Source organism: Hyperolius riggenbachi, chromosome 10, assembly GCF_040937935.1.
Source record: "Hyperolius riggenbachi isolate aHypRig1 chromosome 10, aHypRig1.pri, whole genome shotgun sequence".
NCBI lineage: Eukaryota > Metazoa > Chordata > Amphibia > Anura > Hyperoliidae > Hyperolius > Hyperolius riggenbachi.
Window position 1 is genome coordinate 244,566,931 of NC_090655.1, and position 20,999 is coordinate 244,587,929.

The 20,999-nt window shown below is 47.2% G+C and overlaps 1 protein-coding gene across 2 annotated transcripts; it reads left to right on the forward strand.

Moving 5' to 3' along the window:
- The first annotated feature begins 1,539 nt into the window (after positions 1-1,539).
- On the forward strand, positions 1,540-19,459 carry LOC137536516 (gastrula zinc finger protein XlCGF57.1-like). Of its 2 annotated transcripts, XM_068258730.1 has the most exons (5): positions 1,540-1,619; positions 6,471-6,664; positions 6,786-6,883; positions 14,854-15,151; positions 16,799-19,459. In XM_068258730.1, the coding sequence occupies exons 2-5, from the start codon at positions 6,634-6,636 to the stop codon at positions 18,097-18,099; spliced, it is 1,728 nt and encodes a 575-aa protein (XP_068114831.1). In that variant the 5' UTR covers positions 1,540-1,619; positions 6,471-6,633; the 3' UTR covers positions 18,100-19,459. The 2 variants fall into 2 exon arrangements, with proteins under 2 accessions (XP_068114831.1, XP_068114830.1); XM_068258729.1 differs by lacking the exon at positions 1,540-1,619 and having other exon boundaries at positions 6,385-6,664.
- The last annotated feature ends 1,540 nt before the right edge of the window (positions 19,460-20,999 follow it).

The following is a 20,999-nucleotide window of genomic DNA, read 5'->3' on the forward strand; positions in this document are numbered from 1 at the left end:
ATATACTTATTCTTTCTATATGCATCCTCTAAGTATAACCAGCTGAGTACTGTGAGGTCATCAGGTAATCCTAGGCTAGCATCCTCTATACCCATCTGAGTATTGTGAGGTCATCAAGTAATCCCAGCATCCTCTATACCCAGCTGAGTATTGTGAGGTCATCAAGTAATCCCAGCATCCTCTATACCCAGCTGAGTATTGTGAGGTCATCAAGTAATCCCAGCATCCTCTATACCCAGCTGAGTATTGTGAGGTCATCAAGTAATCCCAGCATCCTCTATACCCAGCTGAGTATTGTGAGGTCATCAAGTAATCCCAGCATCCTCTATACCCAGCTGAGTATTGTGAGGTCATCAAGTAATCCCAGCATCCTCTATACCCAGTTGAGTATTGTGAGGTCATCAGGTAATGCCAGCATCCTCTATTTTTACCCAGCTGAGTATTGTGAGGTCATCAGGTGGGGAAATTGTTTTTCAATAAAACGTTAACACAATATATATATGTATATATGTGTGTGTATATATATATATATATATATATATATATATATATGTATATATATATATACACATATATATATATACATATATATATACATACATACACACACACACACATACATATACATATATATATGTATATATATATGACTCTATGATCTTTTTTTTAGCTATTTCACAGGTACATATAGCCATCATTTCTGTTATAATTTGGTAAATCTGCTTACATTACTTTTTCTCTGGCTACTATATATATATACCGCTTTCATTACCATAATTGCTGTATTGAAATCCTTATGTGACTCTATGATTGTTGTTTAAATAATAAAAAAGAATAATTACTAAAACATTCCTTCCTTCCTTCGGTTTGCAGCATCGGAGCTGCGATCAGCGGCAGAGGCTCCCCGCTCGGCTCAGCGGTCTCTAGGCGAATGCCTCGCTCCCGCACTGAAGCTTCCTTATAAAGCCACAGAGCGGACCATGTTGAGAACATACACAGCCCCCGCGCGCCGCTGCGCCACACTTGTGCTTCTTCTCCTGCCTCTTCGCGGGGTTTTCAGGCGATCGGCGATGCCCAAACCCGGGACCACCCGCATATCTCCATCTCCGGACTCCCCCCGAAGACCCGAACAGGAATCTCGGAGGAATGCCGCCGCTTTCATGTGGAAATCCCTCGATCCATGGGCGCCCCCTGGCGGTCACAGCGCTAGCGGCAGGAAGACGGCTGTTCGGGGGCAGATTACGGGGGTGAGAGGGGGCAGAGAGGGGAGATCGCTGCTGGGGGTGGAGGAGGGGTCTCTGGCAGACAGGAGTAATGCTAGTTGGGGCCTCCAGGGGGCGGTGATGGGGAGCTATGAGCAGTGTAGTGTGATTGAAGAAACACAGAGGCTGTCACGTGACCCCAGAGCTGTCGGCACTGGAGATTCAGATGCGTCTCTCACCGTAGAGGGCACGTGCAGAGGGGAGGGGCTCTGGCACATCCCCCCGACCCCCACATGCCTTTTTTTTTTTTTACAGCAAAGGTGGCTGCAAGAAGCCACGCCCCTGGCTCCGAGAAGCTCCGCCCCCGGCCGCGAGAAGCTCCACCCCCCAATCCAGGACACAGGAATTTGGGAGCAGGTGATAATGTGCATCCCCGATACGATAGCAGCACCCACACTGATCTCTCCCCCCCCCCCCCCCCCGCCCAATCACCCTCACTGACCCCTTCTCCCTCCCCACAGTAACTTCTTCTTCATCCACACACCCACACTGACCTCTTCCCCAATCGCCCACACTGACCCCTCCCCCCACCTCAGCACCCACAGTAACTCCTTCCTCACACACACCCACACTGACCTCTCCCTCCACCAATCACCCACACTGACCCCTCCCCCCCCCCCAGAACCCACAGTAACATCTTCCTCACACACCCACACTGACCTCTCCCTCCACCAATCACCCACACTGACCCCTCCCCCCCCCAGCACCCACAGTAACTACTTCCTCACACACCCACACTGACCTCTCCCTCCACCAAGCACCCACCTTGACCCCTCCCCCCTCCCCCCCCAGAACCCACAGTAACTTCTACCTCAAGAACCCCCTCCCCCCCACCCACACACACACACACTGACCTCTCCTTCCACCAATCAACCCACGCTGATCGCTCACCCCCCAGAACCCACAGTAACTTCTCCCTCATCCCCCCCCCCCACACACACACACACACTGACCTCTTCCCCAATCACCCACGCTGACCCCTCCCCCCCAGCACCCACAGTAACTCCTTCCTCACACACCCACACTGACCCCTCCCCCCCCAGGACCCACAGTAACTTCTTCCACACACACCCACACTGACCTCTCCCTCCACCAATCACCCACACTGACCCCTCCCCCCCCAGCACCCACAGCAACTTCTTCCTCACACATCCACACTGACCTCTCCCTCCACCAATCACCCACACTGACCCCTCCCCCCCAGCACCCACAGTAACTTCTTCCTCACACACCCACACTGACCTCTCCCTCCACCAATCACCCACACTGACCCCTCCCCCCAGCACCCACAGTAACTTCTTCCTCACACACCCACACTGACCTCTCCCTACACCAATCACCCACACTGACCCCCCCCCCCCCCAGCACCCACAGTAACTTCTTCCTCACACACCCACACTGACCTCTCCCTCCACCAATCACCCACACTGACACCCCCCCCCCCCCCCGCACCCACAGTAACTTCTTCCTCACACACCCACACTGACCTCTCCCTCCACCAACCACCCACACTGACCCCTCCCCCCCCAGCACCCACAGTAACTTCTTCCTCACACACCCACACTGACCTCTCCCTACACCAATCACCCACACTGACCCTTGCCCCCCCCCCCCAGCACCCACAGTAACTTCTTCCTCACACACCCACACTGACCTCTCCCTCCACCAATCACCCACACTGACCCCTCCCCCCCAGCACCCACAGTAACTTCTTCCTCACACACCCACACTGACCTCTCCCTCCACCAATCACCCACACTGACCCCTCCCCCCCAGCACCCACAGTAACTTCTTCCTCACACACCCACACTGACCTCTCCCTCCACCAATCACCCACACTGACCTCTCCCTCCACCAATCACCCACACTGACCCCTCCCCCCCAGCACCCACAGTAACTTCTTCCTCACCCACACCCACACTGACCTCTCCCTCCACCAATCACCCACACTGACCCCTCCCCCCAGCACCCACAGTAACTTCTTCCTCACACACCCACACTGACCTCTCCCTCCACCAATCACCCACACTGACCCCTCCCCCCCCCCCAGCACCCACAGTAACTTTTTCCTCACACACCCACACTGACCTCTCCCTCCACCAATCACCCACCTTGACCCCTCCCCCCCCCCCTCCCCCTCCAGAACCCACAGTAACTTATCCCTCAAGAACCCCCTCCCCCCACCCACACACTGACCTCTCCTTCCACCAATCACCCCATGCTGATCGCTCACCCCCCAGAACCCACAGTAACTTCTCCCCCCCCCCCCCCGCCCAATCACCCTCACTGACCCCTTCTCCCTCCCCACAGTAACTTCTTCTTCATCCACACACCCACACTGACCTCTTCCCCAATCGCCCACACTGACCCCTCCCCCCACCTCAGCACCCACAGTAACTCCTTCCTCACACACACCCACACTGACCTCTCCCTCCACCAATCACCCACACTGACCCCTCCCCCCCCCCAGAACCCACAGTAACATCTTCCTCACACACCCACACTGACCTCTCCCTCCACCAATCACCCACACTGACCCCTCCCCCCCCCAGCACCCACAGTAACTACTTCCTCACACACCCACACTGACCTCTCCCTCCACCAAGCACCCACCTTGACCCCTCCCCCCTCCCCCCCCAGAACCCACAGTAACTTCTACCTCAAGAACCCCCTCCCCCCCACCCACACACACACACACTGACCTCTCCTTCCACCAATCAACCCACGCTGATCGCTCACCCCCCAGAACCCACAGTAACTTCTCCCTCATCCCCCCCCCCCCACACACACACACACACTGACCTCTTCCCCAATCACCCACGCTGACCCCTCCCCCCCAGCACCCACAGTAACTCCTTCCTCACACACCCACACTGACCCCTCCCCCCCCAGGACCCACAGTAACTTCTTCCACACACACCCACACTGACCTCTCCCTCCACCAATCACCCACACTGACCCCTCCCCCCCCAGCACCCACAGCAACTTCTTCCTCACACATCCACACTGACCTCTCCCTCCACCAATCACCCACACTGACCCCTCCCCCCCAGCACCCACAGTAACTTCTTCCTCACACACCCACACTGACCTCTCCCTCCACCAATCACCCACACTGACCCCTCCCCCCAGCACCCACAGTAACTTCTTCCTCACACACCCACACTGACCTCTCCCTACACCAATCACCCACACTGACCCCCCCCCCCCCAGCACCCACAGTAACTTCTTCCTCACACACCCACACTGACCTCTCCCTCCACCAATCACCCACACTGACACCCCCCCCCCCCCGCACCCACAGTAACTTCTTCCTCACACACCCACACTGACCTCTCCCTCCACCAACCACCCACACTGACCCCTCCCCCCCCAGCACCCACAGTAACTTCTTCCTCACACACCCACACTGACCTCTCCCTACACCAATCACCCACACTGACCCTTGCCCCCCCCCCCCCAGCACCCACAGTAACTTCTTCCTCACACACCCACACTGACCTCTCCCTCCACCAATCACCCACACTGACCCCTCCCCCCCAGCACCCACAGTAACTTCTTCCTCACACACCCACACTGACCTCTCCCTCCACCAATCACCCACACTGACCCCTCCCCCCCAGCACCCACAGTAACTTCTTCCTCACACACCCACACTGACCTCTCCCTCCACCAATCACCCACACTGACCTCTCCCTCCACCAATCACCCACACTGACCCCTCCCCCCCAGCACCCACAGTAACTTCTTCCTCACCCACACCCACACTGACCTCTCCCTCCACCAATCACCCACACTGACCCCTCCCCCCAGCACCCACAGTAACTTCTTCCTCACACACCCACACTGACCTCTCCCTCCACCAATCACCCACACTGACCCCTCCCCCCCCCCAGCACCCACAGTAACTTTTTCCTCACACACCCACACTGACCTCTCCCTCCACCAATCACCCACCTTGACCCCTCCCCCCCCCCCCTCCCCCTCCAGAACCCACAGTAACTTATCCCTCAAGAACCCCCTCCCCCCACCCACACACTGACCTCTCCTTCCACCAATCACCCCATGCTGATCGCTCACCCCCCCAGAACCCACAGTAACTTCTCCCTCACCCCCCCCCCCCCACACACACACACACTGACCCCCCCCCCCCCCTCCACCAATCACCCACACTGACCCCCCCCCCCTCCCCCTCCAGAACCCACAGTGAATATTGCTTATAGCATACACACGCTATTTCCTGCTATGGCTTCCAAGGCTCTTTGGGTGCCCACATTTCCTGCTTTCCCCCTTTGGTGGCGCTACACCAATATATTTTACATATCCTATTGTCTGCAGGTCAGCCCTTTCAGATCGTGAAAGCTCCAGTTGTATTCGTGAGTCTGATGTTAAAGGCATAATGGGAATATGATGGCATATTCTGCATAACAAAAGTTTGCTTTCTTAAAACAGAAGGTATTTGCAATCATTCAGGTTGGAGTGAGCTCTGAGATGTCTCCCACAATGCATCACTGCTAAATATGCAAACTGTCCCATTGTTGTCCCTCTAAGCTAACCACACCTCCAGATCTGCTGGAATGCAATGATGTGTTAGCTTGTTAATTGTACAAAGCTACAATAATCCAACATGCATACAGACGTTGATCCTCATAAATGCATAATGCATGGCATGGATTAAGGTGGCATAGGACTTGAAACACCCAAAGTTAGACTACTCAGCAAGCTCATGGTGAATAAGAACTCCAGGAGTGTTTGAGGGGCTTCAAAAAAGCCCTTTTACTAAAATGCTAAGCCAAACGAAAAGAAGGTATTTGCGATTATTCAGGTTGGAGTGAGCATATTATGTAAGAGTGCTTTTTGGTCCTTTGTAGCCCCTTACACACTTCTAGAAATTCTGGTTCACGATGAGCTTGCTGGGTAGTCTGTATGTCATATTCTGATACTATATACTGTATATAGGAACACACAGCACGAGGAAGTGTAAATGAGGCTGCAGTGCCACTATTCTCCACAAGAGGGTGGTCTTGCTCTCACAATGTGGAACGCACAATTAGCAAGTGGTGGCACGCAGACACAGGAAGAGGTAAATCTCTCATAAGGGAAGTTAAAGGTTAGAGTTAAAGTGGCAGAAAGCAGAGAGGGGACATTGCTAGAACTGGCAGCAGAGCAGATAATAAGATAATAAGCAAACTGCAATCTATTTTACAGGAATTCCAGTTTCTTGCCAGGTCACTGTTGTTAAGGAATAAGAAACAGGGAGGAGCTCAGAGTTCCACAAGGTCATGATCTAAGGCCAGTGATCTGAGACCTTCACATTATTTCAGTGTGACTCAACACAGTAGGCTGCTGGAGGACCTATAAGGACATCATAATGGAGAATCAGCCGTCCCTCACGTCACCAGGTAAGAGGAGACTTTCTTTTCTTGTAAAGGAGAGATCAGTATGGAGGGTCCGCCTAGATCGCCCATCATCTGATAATCACATAGAGACAATGTATTCAGGCAGTGTGTGTGTTTCCTACAGATGGATCTGGTAATAGAAACCCACCAGAGAGATGCACAGGTCCTCTTTATTCCCAGGATTGTCCACAGGAAGATCACACAATCTCAGAACATGAACAGGTAAGTTGATGTGTTGGCATTTGACCCCCAATACACTATACAGCATGTTAGATGTGATGACAACTCATAATCACTGAGGAAAGGAATACTACACATAGATGGATAGATAGTGTGGGATGAGGAGGGGGACATGAGTCAAGGAGGGTGGATTAGGGTGAGAAGGTGGGGTTGGGACAGCAAGGTAGCAGCTGAACATGGAAGAAAGGTCTGATGCAAATGGAAAAAAGGGGGATACTGTAAATGGGAATAACTCATGAGGGGAGGGTTGCATTTTGCACATAACATGGGAGCCACAAGCAAGTTGCGTGCTAGTCTTGTTTAGGGGACCCAGCAGGAAACCTCATCGGGAAATTGTGCTAACGTGATTGGGTGGACAGCACCCTCTCGAACTGCTAGGTTTCAGGTAGGTTGTAGTAAACCACACCCACACTATTCAACCAATCACAACGCTTCATGCTGTGATTAGAGAACTGTTCCCTATGAGGTTTCCCATAGCTCCCAATTGTCCCTCTTTTGGAGCCCTGTCCCTCTGTCTCTCTTTCCTCCTCATTTGTCCCTGTTTCAGGACTTTGTCCCTCCTTCTATGTAAATATACAGTCCTGGCCAAAAGTTTTGAGCATGGCTGTGGAGTCGGTACAAAAATCTTCCGACTCCTCAGTTTATGAAACCACAACTCCGACTCTGGGTACCCAAAATGACTCTGACTCCTCGACTCCGACTCCTTAGTCTAATACTTAACAGTGCTATGGATTTTGTACAAAAATCATCCGACTCCGACTCCTCAGTTTATGAAATCAACGACTCATACTCCGGGTGCTCAAAATTGCCCCAACTCCTCGACTCCAACTCCGACTCCACAGCCCTGGTTTTGAGACTGTCAAAAATATTGGAAATTAGAAAAGTTGGTGCTTACGTTTTTAGAATAGCAATTTGCATATTCTCCAGAATGTTATGAAGAGTATTCAGATAAATTGCATAGTCCTTCTTTGCCATGAAAATTAACTGAATCCCAAAAAAAACTTTCCACTGCATTTCATTGCTGTCATTGAAGGACCTGCTGCGATCATTTCAGTAATCGTCTTGTTAACTCAGGTGAGAATGTTGACGAGCACAAGGCTGGAGATCATTATGTCAGGCTGATTGACAGACTTGACATGTTAAATGGAGTGTGATGCTTAAAATCATTGATCTTCCATTGTTAAAGCGGTTTAAAACTCTGACAAAATATTTAACAAAAATGTGTTTTCCTACTTTTTATAACCCATACAATTATCATATTTGCTTTTGTGCACAAGTATTATAATTCATTTAGAAACGATAACTTACCAAAGTTCAGTTTATTTATTTTGAAAGGTGCTGGTGCATTTTATTCATAACTGTTGTAATTCTGTTGTAAATGCACCCAGCAGTGATTTCTGACCTGTGTTTCACTTCAGGACTCATTAGCATAAGTTTCTGCACAGTCAGAGAATGTTTACTTAATTGTATCAAGTAATGAATGTATACAGAAGATAAGCTCATCACTAGAGATGTGGCGAACGGTTCCCGAACCGTTCGCCGGCGAACATCTCTGAATCCCTGGGGGGTTTACTACTTCCAGGTCGCTCTGACCCGGAGTAGTATGCCTGCGTTGCCCAGCGGAGAGCGTCCTAGATCACGCTCCTGTTGCCGGGCACTTTCTGCGCATGTGCGTGACGTCATGAACGTCCGTTCGCCACATCTCTACTTATCACCGGTTCGGATGCAGCTGCCCCTGCAGGAGAAAAAGTCAGTCCTGTGATGTAACCCTATAAATGCTGTTTTACTAAAAAAAATAATTACTATATTATGTGCTGTAAATAATAGTTTAGAGCACAGAAGAAATACTGGGTTATATTCCACTTTAACCGTGTTGACCAGCAAAGAAACGCATGCAGCCATCATTGCATGGCATACAAATGGATTCACAGGCAAGGATATTGTGGCTACTATGAATTGCACCTAAATCAACATTTTATAGAATCATCAAGAACTACAAAGAAAGAGGTTCAATTCTTGTTAAGAAGGCATTCAAGGCATCCAAGAAAGTCCAGCAAGCACCAGGATTGTCTCCTAAAGAGAATTCAGCTGCAGGATCGGAGTGCAACCAGTGCAGAGGTTGCTCAGGAATGGCAGCAGGCAGGTGTGAGCACATCTGCACGCACAGTGAGGCGAAGACTTTTGGAAGATGGCCTGGTGTCAAGAAGGGCAGCAAATAAGCAACTTCTCTCCCAAAAAAACATCAGGGACAGATTGATCTTCTGCAGAAAGTATGGTGAATGTACTGTGCTGAGGACTGGGGCAAAGTCATTCTCCAATGAAGCCCCTTTCCGATTGTTTGGGGCATCTGGAAAAAGGCTTGTCAGGAGAAGAAAAGGTGAGCACTACCATCAGTCCTGTGTCATGTCAACAGTAAAGGATCCTGAGACCATTCGTTTGTGGGGTTGCTTTTCATCCAAGGGAGTGGGCTCACTCACAATTTTGCCAAAAAACACAGCCATGAATAAAGAATGGTACCAAAACACCCTCCAACAGCAACTTCTTCCAACAATCCAACAACAGTTTGGTGAAGAACAATGCATTTTCTAGCACGATAAAGCACTGTGTCATAAGGCAAAAGGGATAACTAAGTGGCTCGGGGACCAAAACGTTGACATTTTGGGTCCATGGCCTGGAAACTCCCCAGATCTTAATCCCATTGAGAACTTGTGGTCATTCTTTAAGAGGCGGGTGGACAAACAAAAACCAACTAATTCTGAGAAACTCAAAGAAGTGATTATGAAAGAATGGGTTGCTATTAGTCAGGTTTTGGCCCAGAAGTTGATTGAGAGCATGCCCAGTGGAATTGCAGAGGTCCTGAAAAAAAGGGCCAACACTGCAAATACTGACTCTTTGCATAAATCTCATGTAATTGTCAATAAAAGCCTTTGAAACATATGAAGTGCTTATAATTATATTTCAGTACATCACATAAAATCAAATGAGAAGATGGAGGAGCACTCTTCCATAAAGAGGAACTGCCGTGTGCCTAAGCCTCAGATCCCAGCATCCAGGGGATCCACCAGAAACTGTTGTGCAAAAATAGAAAATAGATGTATAAAAAGATTAGCTCTTTATTTCAAATTGCCATTAAAATGACAGTTGTCAAAAAAATTGGCATTGGCGGCAACAGCCCGCAGTTTCAAGCTGTAGAAGCTCTTTTTCAAGCCACTTAGTCTCTATACAAACGTCAACTGACATCAACTTATATAGTACATCACATAAACAACTGAAACAAAGATCTAAAAGCAGTTTAGCAGCAAACTTTGTGAAAACTCATATTTTTGACAATCTCAAAACTTTTGGCCAGGACTGTAGATAGTTCTCTACAAAAAAAAAGTGTTTAACTCTAAACTTTATTCCCATCCTTTAACCACTTAAGTACCAGCAGTCTCTGCCCCCTTAAGGACCAGAGAAGGCTGGTACAATAACAGAATACCGACAAATCGCCGCACATACCCGCTACAACCAACGTCCACGCCGCATGCCAGGTTCCTCAGGACGCTCAGTCTGCTGTCTCTATGACGGAAGAGTCATGTGAGCCGGTCAGGAGTTGCTTTCATTGGCTCCTGACCGTGTCTATCAATGTAAGCCTATGGGAGTTGCTTACATTGATAGACATGGCCAGGAGCCAATAAAATCAGCTCTTGGCCGGTTCATAGGGCTCTGCAATCATAGAGACTGACAGGACGAGTGAGCTGCGACGGGACACGGTGGGCAGACAGCAGCGAGAGCGATGAAAACGGCGGATGCGCGCTGCAGCAGTGAACTGAAATCGATGCCCTGGCAGCCAGATCAGCATCAAAACAGGGTGTAGATGTCAATTAGCATGGTCCTTAAGTAGTTACATTGATATATTACTAGTTTTAAAATGTTAATATGAAGGAAAATGAACCAGTATAGAAAGGACCAGTGTGGTTTGAATTATAAAACAACATTTTTCTTAGGAAATCTTTATGGTATGCGTGACTAGGGGTGCGACGGGGGCGTGGTCAGGGGTGTGGCAGAGGCGTGGCTCTGGTCTGGTCTCCGGGTCTGGCATGCTTCACTTCTTCCTGCCCGGCAGGAAGTTTAAACAGTAGAGCGCCCTCTACTGTTTAAAGTGACTCCGAGCTCAGAGTAAAAATAAAATTTGAACTTACCCGGGGCTTTCTCCATTCCAGCCCTGGTCGGGACGTCCCACGCTGGCCTCCTGGCTCTTCTCCCGGCGGCTGTCCGCATAGCGCGGACAGGCCGGTCCCCCGGGCGACACTGGCGAGTGTCGGGCCTTCTCCTTCCGTATACGTCATGAATGACGTCACACGCCGGCCGCCGCGCGTCATGACGGCGGCCGGCGTGACAGCACGGCGCATGCGCGGTTTAATCGCACATGCGCCGTGCTGTCACGCCGGCCGCCGTCATGATGCGCGGCGGCCGGCGTGTGACGTCATTCGTGACGTATACGGAAGGAGAAGGCCCGACACTCGCCAGTGTCGCCCGGGGGACCGGCCTGTCCGCCGGGAGAAGAGCCAGGAGGCCGGCGTGGGACGTCCCGACCAGGGCTGGGATGGAGAAAGCCCCGGGTAAGTTCAAATTTTATTTTTACTCTGAGCTCGGAGTCCCTTTAAACTTCCTGCCGGGCTAGAAGAAGTGTAGTATGCCGGACCCGGAGACCAGACCAGAGCGGAGACGGACCAGCGGTGACCGGGGTGAGTCGCGCCGACGGAGCAGGTAATGTACTGCCACTCTATTGCGTCGGTCGTCGGGCACTCGAACGCCGCTAGCAACACGCTCCCTACCCGCGGGCGATTGACGGTAATTTCCCGCACGGAGCGATCGACGGGATCGATCTATTTCGGGACGAAATAGATCGAAATTTAGCGTGTAGCGTGAACGATGTGACAGCAGATTCGATCCCAGTGATCGAATCTGCTGTCTATAGGCGGGGAATCGGCCTAGTGTATGGCCAGCTTTAGAGCTGAACCAGAAATAGTGTGATAGGGCAGAGTGGGTGGGAGAAGCTGCTGCATTCCAAAGAGAGGGGAGAGGTAGATCTCAGTCCCCCCAGCAGCTCCCTTTGTGATCCAGCAGTGCGAGATCCCCAGCTGGGAGGTTTCCTCTGGGAATAGCTGATCTTTCGAGTATGACATGCTCTGCCTTCTTACTACATCTCAGTCAGCCCTGGCCTCACCCATCAGCCACACCCATGCCCGTAACTGTGCTCCCTGCATTGCGAGGAGGAGCATTTATTTCTCTCAGTGACTGTGACCTGCCTCTCTACAGCGATTACAGTGGTGCCACCAGGCCAGTCTCCCTCTTACTGTATTCACCAGCATTAGCTCTGCCATATCATCAACTGAGTCTCAGTGGTGACAGACAGCATGACTGGTTGCCTGGGTGATAGCACAAATGTGTAGCGTGCAGGCAACAATGAGCTAAATGGTACTTCTATATCACAAGTCTCCAGAGGCACCCCAATTGCACATGTACAACCTGCAGCACTACCAGCGGCCATGTTTGCCAGATGGCCCAAACTGACTTTATCCAATTGTCAGAATAGGGTAAGTACACCTGCATGTGCCAAATTTAAAAAGTCTTATTAGTGTTATGGATGGGAGTGAAAATGGGGAACATCATAGACTGTCCAATCAGAGGAACTGTGGTAAAAGATAACTTAAATACAATTGCTTTATTTTTTAATTGTTTACAAAATTACGTTATAAATTAGTCAGTGTTTGCCCATTGTTAAATCTTCCCTCTCCCGGATCTACATTCTGAAATTTACCACTGGTGGTGACATCTTGTTGGCAGGGGCATCTCTGCAGAATGATTGCTAACTGGTTGTTCTGAAGTCATTAGAAATAATACCTAATATCCCAGAATGCTCTGGGAGGAGAATTCTGCATAGCTTAACACCCTAGGCTGGGGCATCACTGGTAGGCAGGACAACATACCAATAATCAGTAATATATACATATACTTTGTTGGAATGTGGTATATGCTCTCCTCCCAAGAGCCTTAATCAAATATGTTATTACCCTTATAACTCTAAACGTGGATTGCTGCACAGAGTAGGGGGTAGGACCTCCCTGAACAAAATTGTAACAGAGCTTATGCAGCACTTGCACAATGTCCTCAAGAGGAAATCAGCCTAATATAGTTCACTAAAGTCCACCAGGACAAATAGGTAGTTCTTGAACCCACCAACAATTCACAGCAGTTCAATCCTCAAAACAATATAAATTGCGCTCACCAACGTTAATAGCTGATTGAATTACAGATCAGCAAAACAGGCTTTTTTGATAGCAGACTCCACTCTGAGCATGTGCTGCACAGTGTGAAGCAAGCATGATCGAAAAGAAGGAATTGGGAAAAAAAACAGTGTAATCCAGTCCAGACTGTTTACTCCATCAACCATAACACCTTGTGTAAACAGTGCTCCAATTTGCACCCAGTGTCTTCACTGTACTTGTGTCTCCACTGTACCTTTATTGATATGCGCATGAGATTTTCTGCGATGGGAGTACACTACTGTAGTTTTACAATAAACGGTATTTACGCTATGGGCAGACTGTTTCTGAGTTTCTAACAGGCTTGATCCATGGGAATGAATATACTTGGCTGCAATTAAAGAATAGCAACTAATAAGCGTTGAAGGCTGGTGCATCCATGGTCAGCAACGATATCTGGTGAGCTTGCGCTTTGCTCATTTCAGGTGGTGGAGACACGGGGGTCGATTCACAGAGCCGTGCTAATTCATAGCACGGGCGCGCTATGCTTTGCGTGCGGTTTACCGTGCATAAAACTTTACGTGCGCTATAACAAACGTTTGCGCGCATTCACATGGCACAATGCGCACGAAAGTACGCGTTGTGCTGCGTAAACATTAGTTATAGTGCATGTAAAGTTTTATGCATGGTAAACCGTGAACGAAGCATAGCGCGACCGTGCTATAAATTAGCACGGCTTTGGGAATCAACCCCACTAGGTGCAAATTGTAGCACTGTTTTCACGAGGTGTTATGGTTGATGGAGTAAACAGTCTGGACTGGATTACTCTATGTTTTTTCCCAATACCTTCTCTTTGAGCATGTGTTGCGCAGGGTGAAGCAAGCATGATTGGAGTGGAGTCTGCTATCAAAAAAGCCTGTTTTGCTGATCTGTAATTCAATCAGCTGGTTTTAAACTCTGACAAAATATTCAATAAAAATGTGTTTTCCTACTTTTTATAACCCATACAATTATCATATTTGCTTTTGTTCACAAGTATTATTATTCATTTAGGAATTATAAGTTCCCAAAGTTCAGTTTATTTACTTTGAAAGATGCTGGTGCATTTTATTCATAACTGTTGCATTTCTTTTGTAAATGCAACCAGTAATGACTTCTGAGTAGTGTTTCACTTCAGGGCTCAAGTCAGAGAATGTTTACTTAATAGTATCAAGTGAAGAATGTAAGCACAAGATAATGTTATCACCAGTTCGGATGCGGCTGCCCCTGCAGGAGAAAAAGTCAGTCCTGTAATTTAACCCTTAAATGCGGTTTTACTAAAAAAAAATTGTTTTAGTATATTATATGCTGTAAATAACCTTTTAGAGCAAAGAAGAAATGCTGGGTTTCATTCCACTTTAACATTGGTGAGAGCAAATTATATTGTTTTGAGGACTTAACTGCTGTGAAGTGTTGGTGGGATCAAGAACTACCTATTTGTCCTAGTGGACTTTAGTGAACTATATTATGCGGATTTCCTCACGAGGACATTGTACATTGTGCAAGCGCTGCACAAGCTCTGTTACAATATATACATATAGCAAGTGTTTCTGATACTGAAAACAAGAAAAAAAAACAACTTAAAAGTGGGTATCCTGAATTATTTACTATATTCAACTATATGCCACTATTATGCCTCTTTAATATGAGGATTTGTGGATTTAGGAAGAAGAACAGAATTCTGTAAAAGTTGGATTTAAAGAGGAAGATGAGGTGTACATGAGGGGTGATCAGCCATTTATAGAGGAGAGTGACATGATGAGGACAATTAAACAGGAGCAAGAGGAAGATGAAGAATCATATGAGAGGACTGATGAGCAGTCTACAGGGGACGATGAACTGATAGTGGTAGTTAAAGAGGAAGAAGAAGACGCGTATGAGTGGGAAGATGAACAGTCTTCAGAGGAGAGTGCAATAATGATCAGAATCAAAGAGGAGGAATGTTCAACAGATGTCAGCACAGGTAAGGCCCATCTCCATTCCTCAGTATAACATTATAGTACCAACACATGAGGAGGAGATACTGTACACCATAAGAAAGGCCCATCTCCATTCCTCAGTATAACATGGTACCAAAAAATCAGGAGGAGATGCTGTAGTGTACACCATACGAAAGGTCCATCTCCATTCCTTAGTATAACATCATAATTCCAACAAATGAGGAGGGGATACTGTACACCATATGAAGGGTCCATCTCCATTCCTCAGTATAACATCATAGTACCAACAAATGAGGAGGGGATACTGTACACCATATGAAAGGTCCATATCCATTCCTCAGTATAACATTATAGTACCAACAAATGAGGAGGGGATACTGTACTCCATATGAAAGGCCCATCTCCATTCCTCAGTATAACATCATAGTACCAACAAATGAGGAGGAGATACTGTACACCATATGAAAGGCCCATCTCCATTCCTCAGTATAACATCATAATACCAACAAATGAGGAGGGGATACTGTACACCATATGAAAGGTCCATCTCCATTCCTCAATATAACATCATAGTACCAACAAATGAGGAGGAGATACTGTACACCATATGAAAGGCCCATCTCCATTCCTCAGTATAACATCATAATACCAACAAATGAGGAGGGGATACTGTACACCATATGAAAGGTCCATCTCCATTCCTCAATATAACATCATAGCACCAACAAATGAGGAGGAGATACTGTACACCATATGAAAGGTCCATCTCCATTCCTCAATATAACATCATAGTACCAACAAATGAGGAGGAGATACTGTACACCATATGAAAGGCCCATCTCCATTCCTCAGTATAACATCATAATACCAACAAATGAGGAGGGGATACTGTACACCATATAAAAGGTCCATCTCCATTCCTCAGTATAACATCATAGCACCAACAAATGAGGAGGGGATACTGTACACCATATGAAAGGTCCATCTCCATTCCTCAATATAACATCATAGCACCAACAAATGAGGAGGAGATACTGTACACCATATGAAAGGCCCATCTCCATTCCTTGTTATTGCAGTTTCATTAATAAGCCTATTCACTGTGCCATTTTTTATGGCAAGTAATTTTTTTCTGTTTGAGGCTAGGAACACACTAGGAAGAAACACTAGTGTGGAAAAAACACTTGGTTTTTGTTTGCTGCCAGTTAAACTCTATCTGCTGCATTTAACAACAGATATATAAGAACAACATTGTGTGTTCTTGAAAACTCACAACTTGCGGCATAATGTTACAAAATGCATGCAAAAAGCACTCAATGAGATGCAGAGAAATGCGTTTTTACGTGCATTTTTTTTAAAAATATGATACTGTATTTTACTACATTGATTAGGGAAAATAATAAAGACACAAATGCATCAAAGATGCATGAAAACACAAATACCAGCTGCAAACGCATACAAACATACACTAAAAATAAAAATGCGCAGTGCAGAAAATGTATGGTCTTATGCACTGTCTAGTGTGCTACCAGCCTCAGCTTCTCACATCATGGTTATGAGTCTGTGCCATTCTATGCCACAGTTTTGTACAAGGTGGGAAAACTATGCTGCTCAGGAAAACTGAAAACCTAAAAATGCTTTTTATTATGTCTATTTGTATGGTTCATAAGATGGACACGATGTTGCGAGCCCCTTGGAGGGACAACCATCTCCAGATGAGAAAACAGAAGATAATGGTGGCACACAATGTCCACCCGAAAGAGGTCCCGATATTCCAAATATACGTCAAAGGCTTAAAGCGAGACCTAAGGATTCCTGTGCTCCTGAGAAGCCATCTGCCAAACCACGTTGTGCTACCTCAAAAATCAGTTTAAAATCTCCTGGTGGCGGGAAGTCAACAGATCCATCTAATTCTGAGAAATCGACTTCCGGTCCATCTGGGACTGCTGGAGACGGAGGTGATGTGATATTTCCATGTTCTGACTGTGATAAATATTTTAGGGATAAATCGCTGCTTGTTTTACATCAGAGAGTTCACACAGGGGAGACCCCTTTTATATGTCCTGATTGTGGGAAATATTTCACTCACAAACGAAACCTCCTCACGCATCAGAAAAGCCACTCAGGCAACCACCCCTTTTCATGTCCCGATTGCAACAAAGGTTTTGCTCATAAAGTCACTTTTCTCACACACCAGAAAAGCCACACGGGCGAGCGACCTTTCACCTGTACAGAGTGTGGGAAAAGTTTCACTAGTAAAGGAAGCCTCCTTAGGCACGAGAGGGGTCACACGGGAGAGCGTCCTTTCTCGTGTTCAGAGTGTGGGAAATGCTTCATTAATAAAGGCGATCTTCTTATACACCAGAGAAGCCACACCGGTGAGCGCCCTTTTACATGTCCAGTATGTAGAAAAGCTTTCACAACTAAAGGTCTCCTTCAGATACACCAGAGGAGCCACACCGGGGAGCGTCCATTTTCATGTCTAGACTGTGGGAAATGTTTTACCCAGAAAGGGAACCTTTTTGCGCACCAGAAGACTCATACTGGTGAGCGCCCTTTTTCCTGTCCAGAGTGTGGGAAAGGGTTTCCACAGAAAAGTAAGCTCCTCTTACACCAGAGAACTCACTCCAACGTCCGTCCTTTTCCATGTTCAGTGTGTGGAAAATGCTTTACTTTTAAAGGGAACCTTCTAACACACCAGAGGAGGCACACTGGGGAGCGCCCTTTTTTATGCTCCTACTGTGGGAAAGGTTTCACTCACAAAGGTGACCTCCTCAGGCACCAGAGAACTCACACCGGCGAGCGTCCTTTTGCTTGTGAGGAGTGTGGGAAATGTTTTAGCCAGAAAGGGGACCTCTCCAAACATCAGAAAATTCACAGCGGTGAGCGTCCTTACTTATGTTCCACGTGTGGCAAAGGCTTTATAGAATCACGCAAACTCAGTAAACATCAAAAGACGCACGGCCACTGATGCTGGTAACGTGTTCGCTGGCATTTAATTAGATGGACTGTTGATAGTAATATTATAATAGAAATGAGGAGACAGGTTAGAAAAAATCACTCCACCCAAAAGCTATATATAAAGATTAGTGGGTGAAGTAATTTTTGAAAATACAGTACTAATTTATGGCTGGAGTGACATCATGTAAGGATTGGAAGTCTAATGTACACATCAGGGGTAATGAATAGGTCCTGCATTGTGGATGGATAGTCCTCACTTATTGGATTACGGGGCGGTCCTTCCCACACACAGCTCTCCACCCCCTAACAGAAAACAGGCAGGTCCCAGCCCAACAAACCAGCACTCACATACGGGATGACAGGAGGGTCCCACCCACATAAAGTTCTTCACCCCCAACAGACAATACAACAAGGAGGTCCCACCCCAACAACCAGCCCTCACACACAGGATGATAGGAGGGTCTGACCCACAAACAGCTCTCCACCCCCAACAGACAAGTCAATAGGGAGGTCACACACCAAACATACCATGACTGGAGGGTGCCATCTACACACATCTCTCCACCCCAACGGACAACTGGAAGGCCTCACTCCAACAAACCAATCCCCACACATGAGATGACAGGAGGGTCCCACCCACACACTGCTCTCCACCTCCAACAGTCAAGACAACAGAAAGGTTCCAACCCAACAAACCAGCCCCCACACATAAGATGACAGGAGGGTCCTATCCTGGGGAGGGTGGCTACCTAATACTTGGGGAACATCTTGCTACCTTCTACTGGGGAGGGGAGCTACCTTATACTGTGGTGGGCACAATGTAGGTGTTCAATACTCTCCAGCCACTTCCTCTTGGTCCAGCCCCTCTGTCAGATTTAGGAACCCATTGTGGCCCACAAGTGAAAAGGTTAGACCACCCCTTGTCTAGCATGTTGAGGAAGCTTAACAATTCCAGCACATACAATTACAGTTCAGGGTAGAGTTCAGGTGCCTCCAGAATGTCTGGTTTGTTCTGTAATGTTGAGTACACACAATACGTTTTTTTCGGTTGATTCTGCCGTTCGATCGATTTTAGATTTGTTCATCCGCTCGATTCTCTTATCTTTTCTTATCAATTTCCATTCACTTCTATGAGACATCGAGTGGTAAAACGATTGAAAGTAATATCGGACATGACAAAATTATCGAGCGCATCTATTGAACGGACAAACGTATTGTGTACCTAGCATTACTCTATTCATCACACTCACAGCTAATACCGTTACTAAATACAGAATCTTGTTAAATAAGGTCTGTAAAGATTGCCTGCTTATCATTTTTGTTCTCATGTTACCAATAAGCTATGTTTTCTTTTCTTCCTCCGTACTATTTTGCCATGTTGTCTTTTTTTTTTTGTATGAATAATAAAAAATAATAATAAAAGATCTCTGTGTGTGCCTGAATTCTGTAATTACTCCACTGCTCCCCTCAAGGAGGAGTTTTTGGAGGTCCTGATAGATCAAACGCTCCACCCCCTATAACAAGCACCCCCCTTTTTCCATTCTGCCTGATCTTGCCTTATATTAAAAAGTAGAATTATCCACCTAGTTCACCCTTTGCTCATCTATCTCTGCTTACACTCCCCCTCCCTGCCAAACCCTCCATGTTATGCCACCTTACTTATGTGAAAATCTTGTTTCCGCCACCTAACCCTAAGTTACAAAATGATTATTAATATCTGCCCGCTGTTAGCTCACTTATTTTCAGTTACCAGCCTGTGTAGATCCACCTTACTACATCTGACCTGCTCCTATTTTCCAAAATGGCCTTCTTTTCAAACTCTCACATCCAAGATTTCTCACAAGCTTCTCCACTTCTCTGATTTTTGTTCCTCTCTACATCTGGCACTCTACACCCCTTAAATCCTCTCAGATCCCCGAATCCCAGCCTACGGGGCTTAGCCATCCTTGACAATATGCACCGCCCAGAAGAAATATTTTAAGCCCAAGGGAGCAATGACCTCCTCCCCTCCTAATGTAGCCTGTGTTGTTCTACCTCTTGGACTACTAAGCTATGTACACACTTAGAGATGTCATCTGAAACAATTATTCCTCATTAGACAACATTCTACTATCAAGTGCTGTACAGATATGCTTATTGGCAAAAATAAGGAAATAGTACAATAACCATGTTGGTTTAAGGAGAGAAAAAAAGCGTAAAGACACCGAAAGCCCAATCTGGTGGAGTACATGAATAAAGGTAGATGGCAAATCATTGCTAAGAGGTTATACTCAAAAGGCAGGGTTGCTAGGGAAACAACAATTCAATGTACATGAGGGGAAGTACCGCCCCCTCTCTGCCTTTACTAAGGATAAAGTAGGTCGATACTCCAGGAAAAAACAAGATGGTATACTCTAATAGCAGGTGTCCCCTGCCAAAGGGATAGACTATAAAAGACCGCAGGTAGGAGGAGCCCAATGATTCATAAGCAGGTAAAAAGAGGTATAACTACAGTGGGATGCGAAAGTTTGGGCAACCTTGTTAATCTTCTGGATTTTCCTGTATAAATCGGATGTTGCGAAAAAAAATGTCAGTTAAATATAGCATACTAGTTGACCTAAGCCCGTTTAAAAACGGGCTCTAGGTCTCATGCCACCACTGCCAGTCAGTGCGCGAGCGCCCGCCCACCGCGCGCACCCGCCCGTCTGCCTCCCTGGCCCGTCCTCCTGTCCCAATGGTTAACTGTACTGCACACATGCACAGTAAAAAAAAAACATGGACACACAGACAGGGAAAAAGGATGAATCAGGGACAGTTAGGTTGTATTGTGTAGGATCGGAGGCACACAGTGATATTTGAGAAGTGAAATGAAGTGTATTGGATTTTCAGAAAGTGTGCAATAACTGATTAAATAAAATTAGGCAGGTGCAT